At 49.8% G+C, this 23406-nt stretch overlaps 1 protein-coding gene across 1 annotated transcript in view; it reads left to right on the top strand.

The window, feature by feature from the left end:
- NCAPH (non-SMC condensin I complex subunit H) overlaps positions 1–23406 on the top strand; it is a 172609-nt gene that overhangs the window by 125858 nt on the left and 23345 nt on the right. The window contains exons 12-13 of the mRNA XM_075346202.1: positions 12571–12693; positions 12793–12900. Of these exons, the coding sequence (XP_075202317.1) occupies positions 12571–12693; positions 12793–12900 (231 nt within the window). The remainder of the gene's footprint in view (positions 1–12570; positions 12694–12792; positions 12901–23406) is intronic.

Here is a 23406-nt window from a genome sequence, read left to right on the forward strand (position 1 = left end):
ATGGACAGATACTCCAGTCTCTGCATGGGAACTCTGCAGTTCCCTCAGGGATCTCTGATCTTTATGCTGCCTTTCTGATTAATTCCCTCCTTGCCCAGGCTGAGGGTTTTGGTGGTCGGCCCTCTCTTAGCAGGTTGTTGTGGTACCATGTTCTTTCCGTTTAATGATGCATTTGATGGAGATCATCAGGCTACAGGATAGAGATCTCGTCCGTTCTGTGAGATTGATTTCTGGTGACTAATTCCCTTTAAAAAGAACCTGTCACCAGTTTTTTGCCCTATAAGCTGCGGCTACCACCACTGGGCTCTTATATACAATATGCTAACATGCTGTATATAAGAGCCCAGCTGCTAGATATAACATAAAAAACACCGCGGCTTCAGAATAAGGAAGACCAAGATGGCCAAAAGTGGAGGCGCCGATCCCGGAGAACGGCGCCACCCATCCGACTGTTGTGCATTGGAGCGACCTTCTAGGTGAGTATTAAAAGTGTTTTTTATGTTATATCCAGTGGCCGGGGCTCTTATGTACAGCATGTTAGAATATTGTATATAAGAGCCCAGTGGTGGTGGCTGCAGCTTATAGGGCAAAAAACTGGTGACAGGTTCCCTTTAATTCTTTCAAAGGCCAGGTTTCTGCTCTGTCTATTGAAAATTTGGCCACGTAACCACAGACGAGGACTTTTCTTCAGGGAGAGGTGCCGCATATCAGGCCTCTTTACTGGCCATCCCTAGAATCCACGGACCTTAATCGAGTTTTAGAGGTGCTTTAAGGTCCAGTCACACTAAGCAACTTACCAGCGTTCCCAACAACGATGGGGATCGCTGGTAAGTTGCTAGGAGGTTGCTGGTGAGATGTCACACTGCGACGCTCCAGCGATCCCACCAGCAACCTGACCTGGCAGGGATCGCTGGAGTGTCGCTACACGAGTTGCTGGTGAGCTCACCAGTGACCAGCCCCCAGCGCCGCGTGGAAGATGCTGCGCTTGGTAACTAAGGTAAATATCGGGTAACCAACCTGATATTTACCTTGGTTACCAGCGCACGCAGCTACACGAGCAGGGAGCAGCGCACACTGAGCGCTGGCTCCCTGCTCTCCTAGTTACAGCACACATCGGGTTAATTACCCGATGTGTGCTGCAGCTAAATGTGCACAGAGCAGGGAGCAGCGCACACCGCTTAGCGCTGGCTCCCTGCTCTCCTAGCTACAGCACACATCGGGTTAATTAACCCGATGTGTCCTGCAGCTACATGAGCACAGAGCAGGAGCCGGCACTGACAGTGAGAGCGGCGGAGGCTGGTAACAAAGGTAAATATCGGGTAACCAAGGACAGGGCTTCTTGGTTACCCGATGTTTACTGTGGTTACCAGCCTCCGCAGAAGCCGGCTCCTGCTGCCTGCACATTTAGTTGTTGCTGTCTCGCTGTCACACACAGCGATCTGTGCTTCACAGCGGGAGAGCAACAACTAAAAAATGGCCCAGGACATTCAGCAACAACCAACGACCTCACAGCAGGGGCCAGGTTGTTGCTGGATGTCACACACAGCAACATCGCTAGCAACGTCACAAAAGTTGTTCGTTAGCAGCGATGTTGCTTAGTGTGACGGGGCCTTTAGGCTTCTCCTTCGAGCTTATCAGCGAGATCCCGGCATTCTTACAGTCTCAAAAGGTGGCTTTTCTCCTAGCAAATACTTCCATTAGAAGGATTCCTTCCTTGTTTTTCATCAAGACAAGGTGGTTTTGAGGCTGGTTCCGACTTTCCTCTCCAATGTCGTTTCTCCTTTCCACCTTAAGGAGGACACGGTCTTGCCATTTTGTCGATGGCTGTCCAATTCCTTATTTGCTCTACGAAATGAGTCCCACAGGGGCCAGGCTGCTTCCAAAGTGTCTAGCTCTCTGTGGGTTAAAACAACCATTGTCCAGGCTTATAAATCAAAGGGAACCTGTCACCAGATTTTTCCCTAATCTAAAAGAATCCCCTTCTGCAGCTCCTGGGCTGCTTTCTATGAAGGTGCACCTTGGCCCTGACTCCCCTTCCAGATCCCAAAATTAACTTTATAAAACTTGGCCGTTAGGTATGCTAATTACTTTGGTTGGCCAGATGGGCGGGCTCATTTTCTGCTTCTTTATCCCCCTCCTGCCTCTGATCGCCATCCTTTCTTGATTGACGGGATGACTCCCTCCGTCATCTTCCTCATCGCATTTTCAAATCTCGCGCCTGTGCAGTTAGGTCCTCTCGCGCAGGCGCAGTTCGCTTCTGCCCTATCGTGGGCAGAGCAGAAAACAGCTGCCCTAGCTTGTGCCGGTGAGCTAAATGCGCAGGCGCGAGATTATGGGTGGGTATGAGCATAGCGCTGGTGAGGTCATGCACAGCGCCGACCATAGTCTCGCGTCTGCGCATTTAGAAGGTGATTCTTTTAGTTTAATAGGGAAAAATCTGGTGATAGGTTCCCTTTAAAGATAAGGGTTCCCCTGTTTAACGTCGGGGCGCATTCTACTAGAGCGGTGGGGACTTCCTGGGCAGTTCGTCATGAGACCTAAGCCCTGTAGCTCCGTAAGGCAGCTACCTGGACATCAGTACATAACTTATCCAAATTTTACAGGGTCCATATCTTTGATTCAGCTAATGCAAGTATGGGCAGAAAGATTTTTCAGGTGGCATTTGATCAAGGTTCTGCTTAAGCTACACTAGTAAGTTCTGTGATATTAGCAGAATGTTTATTATTTCGTGTCTTTTCCCTCCCAGGGATAGGTTTTGGATACCACCGGGTTCATTGTCCCTTAAGGAAGCGACTGAGAAAAGTAGATTTCTTTGTCGCTCCATTGGGAGACCCAGACAATTGGGGTGTATAGCTTCTGCCTCCGGAGGCCACACAAAGTATTACACTTTAAAAAGTGTAACCCCTCCCCTCTGCCTATACACCCTCCCGTGCATCACGGGCTCCTCAGTTTTATGCTTTGTGTTGAAGGAGGCACACATTCACTCAAGCTCCCATTTTAGTCAGCAGCAGCTGCTGATTGTATCGGATGGAAGAAAAGAGGGCCCTAACAGGGCCCCCGGCATGCTCCCTTCTCACCCCACTAAGTCGGCGATGCTGTTAAGGTTGAGGTACCCATTGCGGGTACAAAGGCTGGAGCCACATGCCGTTTTTCCTTCCCCATCCCTTAGAGGCTCTGGGAGAAGTGGGATCCTAACCGGTCACCATTCACTGGGACCGGGCTCCCTCCGCAGCCCCTGGGGGAATCTGACGGACAGGAGACTGAGTATCATCAGGGACAGGCCCTGCATCTATAAGGTACTCTGTGTCCCCTTGGGGACGGTGCATGGAGCGCCTGTGTTACAGACGCTGCAGCGGCTGCTGTTTTTTTGTGACGACCGGGACTACCGCGCCGACCGCGCCTGTTTGCCGGTCGCGTTATTAAATTTAGTCCCCGGCTTCTGCGGCCTAGTACCATAACTCCCGCCCCCGGGCCTGCCAGTCAGGGGTAAGGGCGGGACGGTCGACTGGACGTCGGCAGTGAGGGCTCGAGCATACTTAGGTGTTCTCCTCCCCCCTCACTGAGCACTGTGGGGCACCAGATTCCCGCACTTTATTAGTCACGCCCACGGCTCCCTCCTCCCCTGAGAGCTCTGGCAGCCATATTTACAATCGCTTCTGCCGGTGGAGGATTTCAGAACGAGCTCTACAGCTCTGGGAGGCCCAGGCAGGGAATCTGGTGGACACACAACCGCTTTGGGCGGTCGGTAAGCCACACCGGTTACCCGGTGCTGGCCCCCCTTGGGTGCCGAAGTGTGTGTGTATATATATATATTTGTATACATTTTCTCTGTTCGGCCGCATTGTTTTGCTTTTGGCTATATACCCTCAGTGATCACTCTCAGAGGAGACTACAGCATGTCGTCCGCAAAGAGCAAGGGTGCCAAGGCACAGGCTTATTTTGCAACCTGTACCTCTTGTGCGGCTATGTTACCTGCAGGTACCACCTACCCTCACTGTGTGCAATGCTCGGCCCCTGTGGCACTCACTCAGCCGGAGCCTCGGGCACTGGTGGGACCCTCGGCTCAGGTAGAACCGCCGGCTTCCACTGTCCAGGTGACAGGGACAGAGTTTGCAGTTTTGGCTCAGAAACTCTCTGAGTCGCTTTCACAATTCATGGCTCAGTCTATAAACAGATGGTCTGCTAAGATACTAGAAGCCTTGCAGTCCAGATCGGTCACACAGGCCCCGGGCACTGTGAGTTCATCGCCCCCAGGCCCCTCTCGGTCGGTGCAGCAGAGTGCTCCTGGGGTGACACCTAGGTCCCACGGGGAGGACTCCGACACGGACCGCAGTCCCAGACCGGCTAAGCGGGCTCGCTGGGAACCTTCCCCGGCTTCATCACGCTGTTCGGGGTCGCAGCATGAGGACTCTCTGGAGGATGAGGCGGAGGTCGCAGCTCAGGGCTCTGATCCTGACGTTGCTCTCAATCTTGATACACCTGAAGGGGACGCCATAGTAAATGACCTTATAGCGTCCATCAACCAGGTGCTAGATCTTTCTCCCCCAACTCCACCTATAGAGGAGTCGGCTTCACAGCAGGAGAAACACCAGTTTAGGTTTCCCAAACGTACACGGAGTGCGTTTTTCGATCACTCTAACTTCAGAGATGCTGTCCAGAAGCACAGAGCATTTCCGGACAAGCGCTTTACTAAGCGCCTTAATGACACACGTTACCCCTTCCCCCCTGACGTAGTTAAGGGTTGGGCTCAGTGTCCCAAGGTGGATCCTCCAGTCTCTAGACTGGCGGCTAGATCCGTAGTATCAGTGGCAGATGGTTCATCGCTCAAGGATGCCACTGACAGGCAAATAGAGCTCCTGATGAAATCCATCTATGAAGCCATAGGCGCGTCTTTTGCTCCGGCCTTTGCAGCCGTGTGGGCACTCCAAGCTATCTCAGCTTGTCTGTCTGAGATTAATGCAGTCACACGTACCTCTGCTCCGTAAGTTGTGTCTTTGACTTCTCAGGCATCGGCCTTTTCGTCCTACGCCATGAACGCCGTCCTGGACTCAGCGAGCCGTACAGCGGTAGCGTCCGCCAATTCGGTGGCAGTCCGCAGGGCCATGTGGCTACGCGAATGGAAGGCAGACTCTGCTTCCAAGAAGTTCTTAACCGGTTTGCCATTTTCTGGCGACCGTTTGTTTGGTGAGCAATTGGATGAAATTATTAAACAATCCAAGGGAAAGGACTCGTCCTTACCCCAGTCCAAACCACACAGACCTCAGCAACGAAAAATTCAATCGAGGTTTCGGTCCTTTCGGCCCTCAGCCAGGTCCCAATCCTCCACGTCCAACAGGTCAGAGAAGGGCCAGAGGAACTCTTCTGCATGGCGGTCTAAGTCACGTCCTCCAAAGACCGCCGGAGGAACCGCCTCCAAGGCGGCTTCCTCATGACTTTCGGCCTCCCCAAACCGCATCCTCGGTCGGTGGCAGGCTCTCCCGCTTTTGCGACGCCTGGTGGCCACATGTCCAAGACCGATGGGTGAGAGACATTCTGTCGCACGGTTACAGGATAGAGCTCAGCTCTCGTCCTCCGACTCGTTTCTTCAGAACATCTCCGCCCCCCGAGCGAGCCGATGCACTTTTTCAGGCGGTGAACACTCTGAAGGCAGAAGGAGTTGTGATTCCCATTCCCATTCAAGAACGTGGTCGCGGTTTTTACTCCAACTTGTTCGTGGTGCCAAAAAAGGACGGATCATTCCGCCCCGTTCTGGACCTCAAACTGCTCAACAGACACGTGAGAACCAGACGGTTCCGGATGGAATCTCTCCGTTCTGTCATCGCCTCGATGTCCCAAGGAGACTTCCTAGCCTCAATCGACATCAGGGATGCTTATCTCCATGTGCCGATTGCACCAGAGCATCAACGCTTCCTGCGTTTCGCCATCGGGGACGAACACCTTCAGTTTGTGGCACTGCCTTTCGGCCTGGCGACAGCCCCACGGGTCTTCACCAAGGTCATGGCATCCGTGGTGGCGGTCCTACACTCTCAGGGCCACTCGGTGATCCCTTACTTAGATGATCTCCTAGTCAAGGCACCCTCCCGGGTGGCATGTCAACACAGCCTGACCATTGCTCTGGAGACTCTCCAGAGGTTCGGGTGGATCATCAATTTCCCAAAGTCAAAATTGACACCGACCCAATCACTGACTTACCTCGGGATGGAGTTTCATACTCTCTCAGCGATAGTGAAGCTTCCGCTGGACAAACAGCGTTCGCTGCAGACAGGGGTGCACTCTCTCCTTCGGACCCAGTCACACCCCTTGAGGCGCCTCATGCACTTCCTAGGGAAGATGGTGGCAGCAATGGAGGCAGTTCCCTTTGCGCAGTTTCATCTGCGTCCACTTCAATGGGACATTCTCCGCAAATGGGACAGGAGGTCGACGTCCCTAGACAGGAACGTCTCTCTTTCACTGGCAGCCAAAACCTCTCTTCAGTGGTGGCTTCTTCCCACTTCCTTGTCGAAGGGAAAATCATTCCTGCCCCCGTCCTGGGCTGTGGTCACGACGGATGCGAGTCTGTCAGGGTGGGGAGCGGTCTTCCTGCACCACAGGGCTCAGGGAACCTGGACTCCGACAGAGTCCTCCCTTCAGATCAATGTTCTGGAGATAAGGGCAGTGTTTCTAGCCCTAAAGGCGTTCCATCGGTGGCTGGAGGGCAGACAGATCCGCATACAGTCGGACAACGCCACGGCGGTCGCGTACATCAACCACCAGGGCGGCACACGCAGTCGTCAGGCCTTCCAAGAAGTTCGGCGGATTCTGCTGTGGGCGGAAGCCACAGCCTCCACCATCTCCGCAGTTCACATCCCGGGCGTAGAAAACTGGGAAGCAGACTTTCTCAGTCGCCAGGGCATGGACGCAGGGGAATGGTCTCTTCACCCGGACGTGTTTCAAGAGATCTGTTGCCGCTGGGGAACGCTGGACGTCGACCTCATGGCGTCTCGGCACAACAACAAAGTCCCGGCATTCATGGCACGGTCTCAAGATCACAGAGCTCTGGCGGCGGACGCATTAGTTCAGGATTGGTCGCAGTTTCGACTGCCTTATGTATTTCCTCCTCTGGCACTGCTGCCCAGAGTGTTGCGCAAGATCAGGTCCGACTGCCGCCTTGCCATCCTCGTCGCTCCAGACTGGCCGAGGAGGTCGAGGTACCCGGATCTGTGGCACCTCACGGTGGGTCAACCGTGGGCACTCCCAGACCGACCAGACTTGCTGTCTCAAGGGCCATTTTTCCATCTGAATTCTGCGGCCCTCAACCTGACTGTGTGGCCATTGAGTCCTGGCTCCTAGCGTCCTCAGGGTTATCTCAAGATGTCATTGCCACTATGAGACAAGCCAGGAAACCAACGTCCGCCAAGATCTATCACAGGGCTTGGAGGATCTTCTTATCCTGGTGCTCTGATCGGGGTTTTACCCCCTGGCCGTTTGCCTTACCCACTTTCCTTTTTTTCCTTCAATCCGGAATGGACAAGGGTTTGTCTCTCGGCTCTCTCAAGGGACAAGTATCGGCGCTTTCCGTGTTTTTTCAAAAGCGTCTAGCCAGGCTTCCGCAGGTCCGCACGTTCCTGCAGGGAGTTTGCCACATAGTCCCACCTTACAAGCGTCCGCTGGAACCCTGGGATCTTAACAGGGTGCTAACGGCTCTTCAGAAACCACCTTTCGAGCCGATGCGGGATGTCTCTCTATCACGCCTTTCGCAGAAGGTGGCCTTCCTAGTGGCAGTCACATCACTTCGGAGAGTGTCTGAGCTAGCAGCGCTGTCATGCAAAGCCCCCTTCCTGGTGTTTCACCAGGATAAGGTGGTTCTGCGTCCGGCCCCGGAATTTCTCCCTAAGGTGGTATCCCCTTTTCATCTCAATCAGGATATCTCCTTACCTTCCTTTTGCCCTCATCCAGTTCACCAATGTGAAAAGGATTTGCACTTGTTAGATCTCGTGAGAGCACTCCGGCTCTACATTTCTCGCACGGCGCCCCTGCGCCGTTCGGATGCGCTCTTTGTCCTTGTCGCTGGCCAGCGTAAGGGGTCGCAGGCTTCCAAGTCAACCTTGGCTCGGTGGATCAAGGAACCGATTCTTGAAGCCTACCGTTCTTCTGGGCTTCCGATTCCTTCAGGGCTGAAGGCCCATTCTACCAGAGCCGTGGGTGCATCCTGGGCATTGCGGCACCAGGCTACGGCTCAGCAGGTGTGTCAGGCGGCTACCTGGTCGACTCTGCACACTTTCACGAAACACTATCAGGTGCATGCCTATGCTTCGGCAGATGCCAGCCTAGGTAGGCGAGTCCTTCAGGCGGCGGTCGCCCACCTGTAAGAGGGGGCCGTTTTTCGGCTCTTTTTATCGAGGTATTCTTTTACCCACCCAGGGACTGCTTTTGGACGTCCCAATTGTCTGGGTCTCCCAATGGAGCGACAAAGAAGAAGGGAATTTTGTTTACTTACCGTAAATTCCTTTTCTTCTAGCTCCTATTGGGAGACCCAGCACCCGCCCCTGTTCCCTTCGGGCTGTTGTTCTTTTGTGTACACATGTTGTTCATGTTGAATTGTTCTTTTGGTTCATGGTTTCAGTTCTCCGAACATCCTTCGGATTGAATTTACCTTAGACCAATTTATAAGTTTCCTCCTTCCTGCTTTTGCACCAAAACTGAGGAGCCCGTGATGCACGGGAGGGTGTATAGGCAGAGGGGAGGGGTTACACTTTTTAAAGTGTAATACTTTGTGTGGCCTCCGGAGGCAGAAGCTATACACCCCAATTGTCTGGGTCTCCCAATAGGAGCTAGAAGAAAAGGAATTTACGGTAAGTAAACAAAATTCCCTTCTTTTCGTACTAAATGTTTTTCTTGTTAGTCTTCATTGGGGGATAGCGCTCTCATCCCTTTGCCCGGTTAGACGTATATTTGTGATTCTTATCGTCTTTTTGTTCTTTTTTCACTTTCTCACTGAACTGATGAGGCCAGGTGAGCAATGTACAGTCTGCTGGGGAGGAGTTCTGTGTAATATGTGTCAGCCAGTAGGTGGCAGCAGACTATGCCAGGGTTCTGTATACCCCAATGAAGACGAACGAGAAACCGATGCTACAGTATCAAAAATCTCCTTTTTATCACTAAAATATTGTTTTAGCATCAGATCTTTTTATTTTCACAAAGGTAATTGGCTAAAAAGGCCCGTAATTTGTTCTACAATTCCTGCTGAACGTGGCAATACCCCACGTGTGACTGTACAGCACTGTCTGGCCACACGGCAGGGTTCAAGAGGGAAGGAACGCCATTTGACTTTTGCAGTGCAGATTTTTTTTAGAATAGTTTTTGGACTATTTGCAGAACCCCTGACGTGCCTCAACAGTGGAAACCTTCCCTCCAGTGTCCCCTTAGAATTTGCACTCCTCTGGGAATTTAACTATGTGTGTACTGACTATTTTTACACTATGGGCATTTTATTGAAACAAACACGCAGTGAAAGTTGCAGAGTGAAAATTGCAAATCTGCCATTGTAATGCCCATACATTGTAGTGCCAAGCTTGTGCTTCTGGAACCTCACACCAGTAAAATAAGTGGGCTCTCCTCACTATGTTAATGTCATACGTGTGGATGCTATCTGCAGATTAGTCATTGTGGGGCTCAGAAGGGAGAAGGATGTTTGGAATTAGCCACAGATTTTGCTAATTTTCTTTTAGTTTGAACCATATCACTTTTCTACAGCCTTTCTATTACCAGTAGCTTGAACACTTCCTATATTACTTATAACAGGTGACAGACCTGAGTGGGGACTTGTTTTTTGTGGGTTTTAACAGAAGCTTTTATTGGTAGCATTTTGGGTTACAGAATAGTTTGGATCAGTCCACATTTATCCAGTGCTCTATACTGAGCACTTACATTGATGCTTCCATCTAAATATCTGAAACATGTGGCTCAGGCCTCCTTCACACGTCCGTGTGACCAAGTACGTGTGACGTTTGTTTTCACACTGGCACATGTAGACCCATTAAAATCAATGGTTTTGCGCACACGTGCACATTTTCAAATGGATTGTGTGTCTGTGTGTAGCATACATGTGTCTGTGTGGTCCACACGTAGACATGTCCGTTTTTCTCCGGCAGCACGGATGTCACAAGGTCAGCACACTGATGTGATCTGTGTGACACGTACCGGAGAAAACCATGCTTCTGTAAAATAAAATGAATTTCTACACTTACCTTTTCCAGCACTGCTGTCTCTGCCGCTGCTGTCACTTGCTTCTGACCCCCGCTCATTATGCTCATTGCATATGCACGGCACAGAGGACCGGAACCAGCAGCGCCGGACACAGCAGTACCATGGACAGGTAGGTATAAAAATTCATGCTGTCCGTGTGCTATGTAGATGTCACATGGATAGCACACTGAGAGCACACGCTGAACACACACATACGCACCTACACCACAGACCCTGTAAAACGTGTGTGTTTTGCACGGACGTGTGAATGAGGCCTCAGGTGAAGCATCAGATGGATACATTGATTAATGAGGCAGGTGGACGCCAGCTTCTGTTTGGTCTCTGTTTCAGATTTCCAAAGGTGCATAAACAAGTGACCGACTGCGCTTTTGTGCATGCCTAAAAAGAGGGACACTGCTGGATCATAGACCAGACACTGTCCACGGTGACTGCCTCTGCCTAATTATAGTGAATGTTCCGTTGTCGGTAGTTCTGTCTGAATCACATAATTCAGAGATTTACACAGAAACCCTGGTGTAAGCGCTCAGCGGAGAGCACAGGATAAATGTGAGCCAAGGGTTACTGCGATCTTTGCAAGTCAAGAATTGGTTTTATTTACTTTTTTTTTTTTTGTGGTAAAAGTGATAAGGCAGCTGTATTCTTTGGGTCAGGACGAATACATTGATACCATATTTATATTTTTTTTTATGTTTTGAACAGGAAAAACTAATTTATAGGAAAAAAAAAAATGTTTTCACATCACTATATTCGGAGAGATATAACCTTTTTATTTTTCTACTGGTGGAGGTGTTTGGTGGCTTGTTTTTTGCTGGACAAGATGACCCTGCCCGACATTTATTCCATGGTGCTTTACAAGTGAAAGAGGGTATACGTACAACAATCATTAACAGTACAAGACAGACTGGTATAGGAGGAGAGAGGACCCTGCCCGCGAGGGCTCACAGTCTACAGGGAATGGGTGATGGTACAATAGGTGAGGACAGAGCTGGTTGTGCAGTGGTCTACTGGACTGAGGGCTATTGTAGGTTGTAGTCTTGTTGGAAGAGGTGGGTCTTGAGGTTCCTCTTGAAGCTTTCCACGGTAGGGGAGAGTCTGATGTGCTGAGGTAGAGCGTTCCAGAGTATGGGGGATGCACGGGAGAAATCTTGTACACGATTGTGGGAAGAGGAGATATGAGAGGAGCAGAGAAGGAGATCTTGTGAGGATCTGAGGTTGCGTTCAGGTAGGTACCGGGAGACTAGGTCACAGATGTAGGGAGGAGACAGGTTGTGCATGGCTTTGTATGTCATGGTTAATGTTTTGAACTGGAGTCGTTGGGCGATGGGAAGCCAGTGAAGGGATTGGCAGAGTGGCAAGGCTGGGGAGTAGCGAGGGGAGAGGTGGATTAAGCGGGCTGCAGAGTTTAGGATAGATTGGAGGGGTGCAAGAGTGTTGGAAGGTAGGCCAGAGAGCAGGAGGTTGCAGTAGTCGAGGCGGGAGATGATGAGGGCATTCACTAATGTTTTTGCAGATTCTTGGTTAAGGAAAGCACGGATACGGGAGATATTTTTGAGTTGTAATCGGCATGAGTTGAAGAGGGCTTGGATGTGTGGCTTGAAGGATAGAGCAGAGTCGAGGGTCACTCCAAGGCAACGAGCTTGTGAGACTGTTTGTATAGGTTTATGTATATGATATGTATATGTTCCTCCTGAATTGTAAAGCACTGCGGAATATGTTGGCGCTATAGAAATAAAGATTATTATTATTATTCCAGCAAAACCATATTTACCTACATTAGTCTTTTTGATCACGTTTTATTCCACTTTGTTCAACAGTTTTATGACAAAGCATTGTTTTATGCCCCTCCTTTTTTTTTTTTTTTTTAACGGTGTTCATTGAAGAGCTTTAAGTGTGACAGTTTAATAGGTCGGGTTGTTCTGAACGTGGCAATAACAAATATGGGTTTATTTTTGTTTTTACATAAATATATCTATTTATTGGTCCACTGAGCTCTGCATGACCCAGAAGTGTTTCTATAATGTAAGTCTATAGCGTCTGAACGAGGCGTCATAGACTTAAATTGTGAAACAGATGTCTGGCTCATGCACAGAGTATAGAGTGAGCCAGAGAGTCTGAAGAGCGATGACGGCACTGAGAAGAGGAACAGAACAGAGCTGGATCCTGGGGAACGCAGCAGTAGGTGAGTATATTAACACAGTTGTACCACACAATATACACATTTGTTGTTTTTTTTTAAAAAAAATATCCATGGGAGTGCTTCTTAAATGTTTCCAGATAATGAGAATAAAGGGGTATACCCGTTAATCGCTTTTCTTTCCTCAATAGGCAGCTACAACACTGACGAAGACTACACTGGAGAACCAAAATAAGAAGTCCACCACCCTGCCAGCGGACTTCCACTATGACCCCGACAACATTGCAAAGCTGAACCTAAGACCTGCGGATCGGGTACGGCTTCAGTCTCCCCCACTGCCTCTTTTTTCATAGGAATGATTGGATGCAAGTATCATTTATATATTTTTTTTTTCTTTTACCCATTTCCCACAGATCAAAAAGGTAATTCCTAGGAATCCTGCTTCAGACCAAGAAGATGGTATCAAAGAATATGATTATAACAATCCCAATGACACCTCCAACTTCTGCCCGGCAGTGCAGGTGAGCACTTGTCCTGACCCCTCCCCTCCATGGACAATTTTCATGTTTAAATTTGTTTTTTTTCCAAAGGCCATAATGTTTTTATTTTCCCACAGGCGTAGCTGTATGCTCCTAATGGCTAGTTTTTTTTACAGTAGCTATAATTTTGAATGACAACACTCCTAATACTATATAATGTGCTGGGAAAGAAAATTGCAGGGTAAAATGGTTCAGATTGCTTTTGTTTTTTTTTACCATTGAAAGATATATATACAGTACAGACCAAAAGTTTGGACACACCTTCTCATCTCTAGAACAACTGTTAAGAGGAGACTTTGTGCAGCAAGCCTTCATGGTAAAATAGCTGCTAGGAAACCACTGCTAAGGACAGGCAACAAGCAGAAGAGACTTGTTTGGGCTAAAGAACACAAGGAATGGACATTAGACCAGTGGAAATCTGTGCTTTGGTCTGATGAGTGCAAATTTGAGATCTTTGGATCCAACCACCGTGTCTTGGTATAAAAGGTGAACAGATGAACTCTACATGCCTAGTTCCCACTGTGAAGCATGGAGGAGGTGTGATGGTGTGGGGGTGCTTTGCTGGTGACACTGTTGGGGATTTTTTCAAAATTGAAGGCATACAGAACCAGCATGGCTGCCACAGCATCTTGCAGCAGCATGCTATTCCATCCGGTTTGCATTTTGTTGGACCATCATTTATTTTTCAACAGGACAATGACCCCAAACACACCTCCAGGCTGTGTAGGGGCTATTTGACTAAGAATGAGAGTGATGGGGTGCTATGCCAGATGACCTGGTCTCCACAGTCACCAGACCTGAACCCAATCGAGATGGTTTGGGGTGAGCTGGACCGCAGAGTGAAGGCAAAAGGGCCAACAAGTGCTAAGCATCTCTGGGAACTCCTTCAAGACTGTTGGAAGACCATTTCCGGTGACTGCTTCTTTAAGCTCATCAAGAGAATGCCAAGAGTGTGCAAAGTAGTAATGAAAGCAAAATGTGGCTACTTTGAAGAACGTAGAATATAAGACATATTTCTTTGTCGCTCCATTGGGAGACCCAGACAATTGGGTGTATAGCTTCTGCCTCCGGAGGCCACACAAAGTATTACACTTTAAAAAGTGTAACCCCTCCCCTCTGCCTATACACCCTCCCGTGCATCACGGGCTCCTCAGTTTTATGCTTTGTGTTGAAGGAGGCACACATTCACTCAAGCTCCCATTTTAGTCAGCAGCAGCTGCTGATTGTATCGGATGGAAGAAAAGAGGGCCCTAACAGGGCCCCCGGCATGCTCCCTTCTCACCCCACTAAGTCGGCGGTGCTGTTAAGGTTGAGGTACCCATTGCGGGTACAAAGGCTGGAGCCACATGCCGTTTTTCCTTCCCCATCCCTTAGAGGCTCTGGGAGAAGTGGGATCCTAACCGGTCACCATTCACTGGGACCGGGCTCCCTCCGCAGCCCCTGGGGGAATCTGACGGACAGGAGACTGAGTATCATCAGGGACAGGCCCTGCATCTATAAGGTACTCTGTGTCCCCTTGGGGACGGTGCATGGAGCACCTGTGTTACAGACGCTGCAGCGGCTGCTGTTTTTTTGTGACGACCGGGACTACCGCGCCGACCGCGCCTGTTTGCCGGCCGCGTTATTAAATTTAGTCCCCGGCTTCTGCGGCCTAGTACCATAACTCCCGCCCCCGGGCCTGCCAGTCAGGGGTAAGGGCGGGACGGTCGACTGGACGTCGGCAGTGAGGGCTGGAGCATACTTAGGTGTTCTCCTCCCCCCTCACTGAGCACTGTGGGGCACCAGATTCCCGCACTTTATTAGTCACGCCCACGGCTCCCTCCTCCCCTGAGAACTCTGGCACCCATATTTGCAATCACTTCTGCCGGTGGAGGATTTCAGAACGAGCTCTACAGCTCTGGGAGGCCCAGGCAGGGAATCTGGTGGACACACAACCGCTTTGGGCGGTCGGTAAGCCACACCGGTTACCCGGCGCTGGCCCCCCTTGGGTGCCGAAGTGTGTATATATATATATATATATATATATATTTGTATACATTTTCTCTGTTCGGCCGTATACCCTCAGTGATCACTCTCAGAGGAGACTACAGCATGTCGTCAGCAAAGAGCAAGGGTGCCAAGGCACAGGCTTATTTTGCAACCTGTACCTCTTGTGCGGCTATGTTACCTGCAGGTTCCACCTACCCTCACTGTGTGCAATGCTCGGCCCCTGTGGCACTCACTCAGCCGGAGCCTCGGGCACTGGTGGGACCCTCGGCTCAGGTAGAACCGCCGGCTTCCACTGTCCAGGTGGCAGGGACAGAGTTTGCAGTTTTGGCTCAGAAACTCTCTGAGTCGCTTTCACAATCCATGGCTCAGTCTATGGACAGATGGTCTGCTAAGATACTAGAAGCCTTGCAGTCCAGATCGGTCACACAGACCCCGGGCACTGTGAGTTCATCGCCCCCAGGCACCTCTCAGTCGGTGCAGCAGAGTGCTCCTGGGGTGACACCTAGGTCCCACGGGGAGGACTCCGACACGGACCGCAGTCCCAGACCGGCTAAGCGGGCTCGCTGGGAACCTTCCCCGGCTTCATCACGCTGTTCGGGGTCGCAGCATGAGGACTCTCTGGAGGATGAGGCGGAGGTCGCAGCTCAGGGCTCTGATCCTGACGTTGCTCTCAATCTTGATACACCTGAAGGGGACGCCATAGTAAATGACCTTATAGCGTCCATCAACCAGGTGCTAGATCTTTCTCCCCCAACTCCACCTATAGAGGAGTCGGCTTCACAGCAGGAGAAACACCAGTTTAGGTTTCCCAAACGTACACGGAGTGCATTTTTCGATCACTCTAACTTCAGAGATGCTGTCCAGAAGCACAGAGCATTTCCGGACAAGCGCTTTACTAAGCGCCTTAATGACACACGTTACCCCTTCCCCCCCTGACGTAGTTAAGGGTTGGGCTCAGTGTCCCAAGGTGGATCCTCCAGTCTCTAGACTGGCGGCTAGATCCATAGTATCAGTGGCTGATGGTTCATCGCTCAAGGATGCCACTGACAGGCAAATAGAGCTCCTGATGAAATCCATCTATGAAGCCATAGGCGCGTCTTTTGCTCCGGCCTTTGCAGCTGTGTGGGCACTCCAAGCTATCTCAGCTTGTCTGTCTGAGATTAATGCAGTCACACGTACCTCTGCTCCGCAAGTTGTGTCTTTGACTTCTCAGGCATCGGCCTTTTCGTCCTACGCCATGAACGCCGTCCTGGACTCAGCGAGCCGTACAGCGGTAGCGTCCGCCAATTCGGTGGCAGTCCGCAGGGCCATGTGGCTACGCGAATGGAAGGCAGACTCTGCTTCCAAGAAGTTCTTAACCGGTTTGCCATTTTCTGGCGACCGTTTGTTTGGCGAGCAATTGGATGAAATTATTAAACAATCCAAGGGTAAGGACTCGTCCTTACCCCAGTCCAAACCAAACAAACCTCAGCAACGAAAAATTCAATCGAGGTTTCGGTCCTTTCGGCCCTCAGCCAGGTCCCAATCCTCCACGTCCAACAGGTCAGAGAAGGGCCAGAGGAACTCTTCCAAAGACCGCCAAAGGAACCGCCTCCAAGGCGGCCTCCTCATGACTTTCGGCCTCCCCAAACCGCATCCTCGGTCGGTGGCAGGCTCTCCCGCTTTTGCGACGCCTGGTGGCCACATGTCCAAGACCGATGGGTGAGAGACATTCTGTCGCACGGTTACAGGATAGAGCTCAGCTCTCGTCCTCCGACTCGTTTCTTCAGAACATCTCCGCCCCCCGAGCGAGCCCTCGTGCACTTTTTCAGGCGGTGAACACTCTGAAGGCAGAAGGAGTTGTGGTTCCCCTTCCCATTCAAGAACGTGGTCGCGGTTTTTACTCCAACTTGTTCGTGGTGCCAAAAAAGGACGGATCATTACGCCCCGTTCTGGACCTCAAACTGCTCAACAGACACGTGAGAACCAGACGGTTCCGGATGGAATCTCTCCGTTCTGTCATCGCCTCGATGTCCCAAGGAGACTTCCTAGCCTCAATCGACATCAGGGATGCTTATCTCCATGTGCCGATTGCACCAGAGCATCAACGCTTCCTGCGTTTCGCCATCGGGGACGAACACCTTTAGTTTGTGGCACTGCCTTTCGGCCTGGCGACAGCCCCACGGGTCTTCACCAAGGTCATGGCATCCGTGGTGGCGGTCCTACACTCTCAGGGCCACTCGGTGATCCCTTACTTAGACGATCTCCTAGTCAAGGCACCCTCCCGGGTGGCATGTCAACACAGCCTGACCATTGCTCTGGAGACTCTCCAGAGGTTCGGGTGGATCATCAATTTCCCAAAGTCAAAATTGACACCGACCCAATCACTGACTTACCTCGGGATGGAGTTTCATACTCTCTCAGCGATAGTGAAGCTTCCGCTGGACAAACAGCGTTCGCTGCAGACAGGGGTGCACTCTCTCCTTCGGACCCAGTCACACCCCTTGAGGCGCATCATGCACTTCCTAGGGAAGATGGTGGCAGCAATGGAGGCAGTTCCCTTTGCGCAGTTTCATCTGCGTCCACTTCAATGGGACATTCTCCGCAAATGGGACAGGAGGTCGACGTCCCTAGACAGGAACGTCTCTCTTTCACTGGCAGCCAAAACCTCTCTTCAGTGGTGGCTTCTTCCCACTTCCTTGTCGAAGGGAAAATCATTCCTGCCCCCATCCTGGGCTGTGGTCACGACGGACGCGAGTCTGTCAGGGTGGGGAGCGGTCTTCCTCCACCACAGGGCTCAGGGAACCTGGACTCCGACAGAGTCCTCCCTTCAGATCAATGTTCTGGAGATAAGGGCAGTGTATCTAGCCCTAAAGGCGTTCCATCGGTGGTTGGAGGGCAGACAGATCCGCATACAGTCGGACAACGCCACGGCGGTCGCGTACATCAACCACCAGGGCGGCACACGCAGTCGTCAGGCCTTCCAAGAAGTTCGGCGGATTCTGCTGTGGGCGGAAGATCAGGTCCGACTGCCGCCACGCCATCCTCGTCGCTCCAGACTGGCCGAGGAGGTCGTGGTACCCGGATCTGTGGCACCTCACGGTGGGTCAACCGTGGGCACTCCCAGACCGACCAGACTTGCTGTCTCAAGGGCCATTTTTCCATCTGAATTCTGCGGCCCTCAACCTGACTGTGTGGCCATTGAGTCCTGGCTCCTAGCGTCCTCAGGGTTATCTCAAGATGTCATTGCCACTATGAGACAAGCCAGGAAACCAACGTCCGCCAAGATCTATCACAGGGCTTGGAGGATCTTCTTATCCTGGTGCTCTGATCGGGGTTTTACCCCCTGGCTGTTTGCCTTACCCACTTTTCTTTCTTTCCTTCAATCCGGAATGGATAAGGGTTTGTCTCTCGGCTCTCTCAAGGGACAAGTATCGGCGCTTTCCGTGTTTTTTCAAAAGCGTCTAGCCAGGCTTCCGCAGGTCCGCACGTTCCTGCAGGGAGTTTGCCACATAGTCCCACCTTACAAGCGTCCGCTGGAACCCTGGGATCTTAACAGGGTGCTAATGGCTCTTCAGAAACCACCTTTCGAGCCGATGCGGGATGTCTCTCTATCACGCCTTTCGCAGAAGGTGGCCTTCCTAGTGGCAGTCACATCACTTCGGAGAGTGTCTGAGCTAGCAGCGCTGTCATGCAAAGCCCCCTTCCTGGTGTTTCACCAGGATAAGGTGGTTCTGCGTCCGGCCCCGGAATTTCTCCCTAAGGTGGTATCCCCTTTTCATCTCAATCAGGATATCTCCTTACCTTCCTTTTGCCCTCATCCAGTTCACCAATGTGAAAAGGATTTGCACTTGTTAGATCTCGTGAGAGCACTCCGGCTCTACATTTCTCGCACGGCGCCCCTGCGCCGTTCGGATGCGCTCTTTGTCCTTGTCGCTGGCCAGCGTAAGGGGTCGCAGGCTTCCAAGTCAACCTTGGCTCGGTGGATCAAGGAACCGATTCTTGAAGCCTACCGTTCTTCTGGGCTTCCGATTCCTTCAGGGCTGAAGGCCCATTCTACCAGAGCCGTGGGTGCATCCTGGGCATTGCGGCACCAGGCTACGGCTCAGCAGGTGTGTCAGGCGGCTACCTGGTCGACTCTGCACACTTTCACGAAACACTATCAGGTGCATGCCTATGCTTCGGCAGATGCCAGCCTAGGTAGGCGAGTCCTTCAGGCGGCGGTCGCCCACCTGTAAGAGGGGGCCGTTTTTCGGCTCTTTTTATCGAGGTATTCTTTTACCCACCCAGGGACTGCTTTTGGACGTCCCAATTGTCTGGGTCTCCCAATGGAGCGACAAAGAAGAAGGGAATTTTGTTTACTTACCGTAAATTCCTTTTCTTCTAGCTCCTATTGGGAGACCCAGCACCCGCCCCTGTTCCCTTCGGGCTGTTGTTCTTTTGTGTACACATGTTGTTCATGTTGAATTGTTCTTTTGGTTCATGGTTTCAGTTCTCCGAACATCCTTCGGATTGAATTTACCTTAGACCAATTTATAAGTTTCCTCCTTCCTGCTTTTGCACCAAAACTGAGGAGCCCGTGATGCACGGGAGGGTGTATAGGCAGAGGGGAGGGGTTACACTTTTTAAAGTGTAATACTTTGTGTGGCCTCCGGAGGCAGAAGCTATACACCCAATTGTCTGGGTCTCCCAATAGGAGCTAGAAGAAAAGGAATTTACGGTAAGTAAACAAAATTCCCTTCTTTCAGTTTTTTCACACTTTAAGCATTTCATTCCACATGTGTTAATTCATAGTCTTGATGCCTTCAATGTGAATCTACAATTTTCAGAGTCCTGAATATAAAGAAAACTCTTTGAATGAGAAGGTGTGTCCAAACTTTTGGTCTGTACTGTATATATACATAGAGAGAGATAGAAAAACAATACATATATGTATGTGCATATAGAGAGATATACAGCTCTGCCAAAAAAATTAAGAGACAGCTGCAAAATTGTCAGTTTTTCTGCTTTTTCTCTTTATATTTTTGAGTAAAATGTAAATTTTTCCTTTATTCTATAAACTACTGACAACGTCTCCGAATTTCCAAGCATTACATTTTGTATTTATTTTCTGAAAATGAGAAATGGTCAAAATAACCGCACAATGCATTGCCTTCAGACCTCAAATAATGCAAAGAAAACAAGTTCATAATCATTTAGAAACATCAATACTAATAATGTTTTACCTCAGGAAGAGTCAGAAATCAATATTTTGTGGAATAACCATGACTTTTAATCCCAGCTCTCATGCGTCTTGGCATGCTTTCCACCAGTCTTCACACTGCTTTTGGGAGACCTTACACCACTCCTGGTGCAAAAATGTAAACAATTCTTCTTTGTTTGATGGCTTGTGACTATCCATCTTCCTCTTGATTACATTCCAGAGGTTTTCAATGGGGTTCAGGTCTGGAGATTGGGCTGGCCATGACAGAGTTTTGATGTGGTGATCCTTCATCCACACATTGATTGACCTAGCTGTGTGGCATGGCAGATTTTTCGTTTAATATTTCTTTATTATTTCAAAAGTTTTCATATAACAGAAGATAAGAAATGTATAAGGGTCTTTCATGTTACCCAATGTTACAGCATATGAAGATTATAAAATAACCTATGTCTTGAAGTCTCGTAAAACGTATGGTACTATGAAATGTATCGCAAATCATGTGGAAGGTAAAATCTGTAAAACATCCTATAGAACATCTTAATTTTAACATGTAATAATCTTCTATCTTTATATTTATTCCGTGTAAAGTGTTAAAGGCAACTTCCTTCTGTATAGTCTGGTTAAATAGGTATGAAAACATGACCCTATGTATATCAATTAGGTGAGAAAGAGATATAGAGAGAGGGAGAGAAAGATAGGTAGAGAAAAAGGGAAGGAGGGGAAGACATGGGGAAATGATGGGGGGGGGGGGGGGGAAGGTCTGTATTGTGATGCCGCCCAACTTCTGTGTCCGGCAGCCCATCCCAGCTTCTTGAATATTTATTGTGATAGAGCGCCTGTGAGTAACCAGGTTTGGAATTGCTGTGTTTCTCTATACTGAAGCCACGGGTACCAAACCGAGAAACACAAGGAGTCTTTCCCTTCGTCAAACGCTCTCAACTCCTCCAGACGCCGCAGGCCATCCATAGCCTCTACCCAGTCTGCTCTCCTCAATGTACAGGGGGATCTCCAATGCCTCGGTATGATTTGCCTCATTGAAATCATAAAGTACGAGAGCAAGCCTTTCTTCGCCTTGGAGACTGCCCCTGTATACATTGATAAGAGGGCCACTTCCGGTGAGGGTGTCACTTCCGTGTGGTGTAAATGGTTATAGAGAGCAAAGACATCTTTCCAAAGACCCTGTATCCCTGGGCAGGTCCACCAGATATGTAGCATTGTGCCCACTGAGGTCTTGCACCTCCAACAGGCGTCAGATACCTCTGGGAACATTTTATGTAGTCTGGCGGGTGTCCTATACCACCGTGAGAGGATTTTATAATTGAGTTCCTGCATTCTACAAGAAATGGTGGATTTATGTGTTAAGTTAAATGACTTACACCATTGTGCCTTGGGAAAAGTCTGGCACAATTCTGTTTGCCAATGTCTAACGTAGTCAGGCAAGTCGTCTCCTCCACCCCCCTCGGGCACTGCTATGTTGTAGATTATTGAGACTATGTGAGGGGGTGTTTCTCTAAGGAAGCATAGTTTTTCAAATGGAGTCAGATCCTTATGTATCTCAGATCCCGGAGCCAGAGAATCTATGAAACTACGTAGTTGTAGATATTGGAACCAGTAGCCTGGTTCCCGTGGCCGGTCTCCAAGCAGGGATATCAGTGGTTTGCATCCCTGTTGGGTAATTACGTCTTTAACTCGTGGAATCCTTCCCATTGGCGTTGAAATCAGTCTGGGATGAGGTTCGTGAAACCAGCATTGAAACGCGGGGTTGCCCACCAGAGGCGTCATAGGACCCGGTTCTCCTGTCAATCTATATCGTCTATTGGCTGTCCTCCACGCTGTAGCCAGGGCCAAGAGGATCGGGGAAACTCCCAGGGTCCCAAGGTTAGTTCTAGATGACAACCAGAAGATTCCGTGTGCCATATTCGGGCATAGTTCACATTCAATCTCCACCCACAATTTTCTGTCTTTACTGTGCAGGAGATCCAATATGCAACCACCCACCGCTGCTGCGTGATAAGCTTTAAGATCCGGGAGCCCCGCCCCTCCGTCCCAGCGAGATTTAATCAGCATTGAGTATTTCAGTCGGGGTTTGGTGCCACGCCAGATAAAATTGCTGATCATCTTCTTTAACTTGAGGAAGACATTTTCTCCTAGGTTCAGTGGGATAGTTTGAAACAGGTATAGTATTTTAGGTAGGACATCCATTTTAATTGTATTGACCCTGCCGAACCAGGAAATGGGGAGGTTATGCCATGCTATGAGGTCTTTGTGGATATTTTTTAAAAGGTCTGGGAAATTGTAATTATATAGATCTTGGTGGTTGGGAGAAACCCTGATCCCCAGATATTTAATGTAATTGCTGGCCCACTTAAAGGGGAAGGCGGGTTTGAGAGTATTCTCTTCTACGGATGGTAGCGATACATTTAAGATCTCTGTTTTTTGTAGGTTTACTTTAAAATTTGAGAGTCTGCCAAAGATCTCAAACTCCTGCAGTATGTTGGGCAAACTAGTCTTCGGCTGTGTAACATATATCAAGAGATCGTCTGCAAATAGTGCTAATTTATGAGATGTTTGTCCTATCTGTATCCCTTTTATCGAAGGGTTTTCCCTGAGTGCATTTGCTAGGGATTCCATTACCAGGATGTATAGGTATGGCGATAGGGGGCATCCCTGTCTGGTACCGTTTCTAATATTAAATGGAGCTGACAGGCGTCCGTTCACGCCCACTTGTGCCGTTGGTTCATGATATAATGCTTTTATCCATTGTAGTAAGCGCGAACGGACGCCGATTGCCTGCATCGTGGCTTCTAAAAAAAACCAATGGACTCTGTCAAATGCCTTTTCGGCATCTACTGTCAAGAGGCACATTGGGATTTGACGCTGACGTGCCTGGGCCACTAGGGACAGGGTTCTAATAGTGTTGTCCCGTGCCTCCCTCCCTGGGACAAATCCCACCTGGTCTTTGTGGATTAATTTGGGTATGAGGGGGCCTAGTCTCAGGGCTATCATTTTAGAGTACAATTTAATATCCACATTTATTAGTGAGATAGGTCTGTAATTAGAGCAGGTCAGTGGGTCCCTGCCAGGCTTGGGGATTACAGTTATTCGGGCTTGGAGTGTCTGTTTAGGGAACTGGCATGTGTTGGTTATGGAATTGAAGGCTTTCAGCATTATAGGGCTGCAGGCCCCTCCACATATTTTGTAAAACCGGGGGGTGAACCCATCAGGACCAGGGCTTTTACCCACTTTAAGGGTTTTAATGGCATCGCTTAGCTCTGTGTCTGAGAAATCCTCGTCTATGTCTTCAGCTACCGCATCTT

The sequence above is a fragment of the Anomaloglossus baeobatrachus genome, chromosome 4 (assembly GCF_048569485.1).
Source record: "Anomaloglossus baeobatrachus isolate aAnoBae1 chromosome 4, aAnoBae1.hap1, whole genome shotgun sequence".
Taxonomy (NCBI): Eukaryota; Metazoa; Chordata; class Amphibia; order Anura; family Aromobatidae; genus Anomaloglossus; species Anomaloglossus baeobatrachus.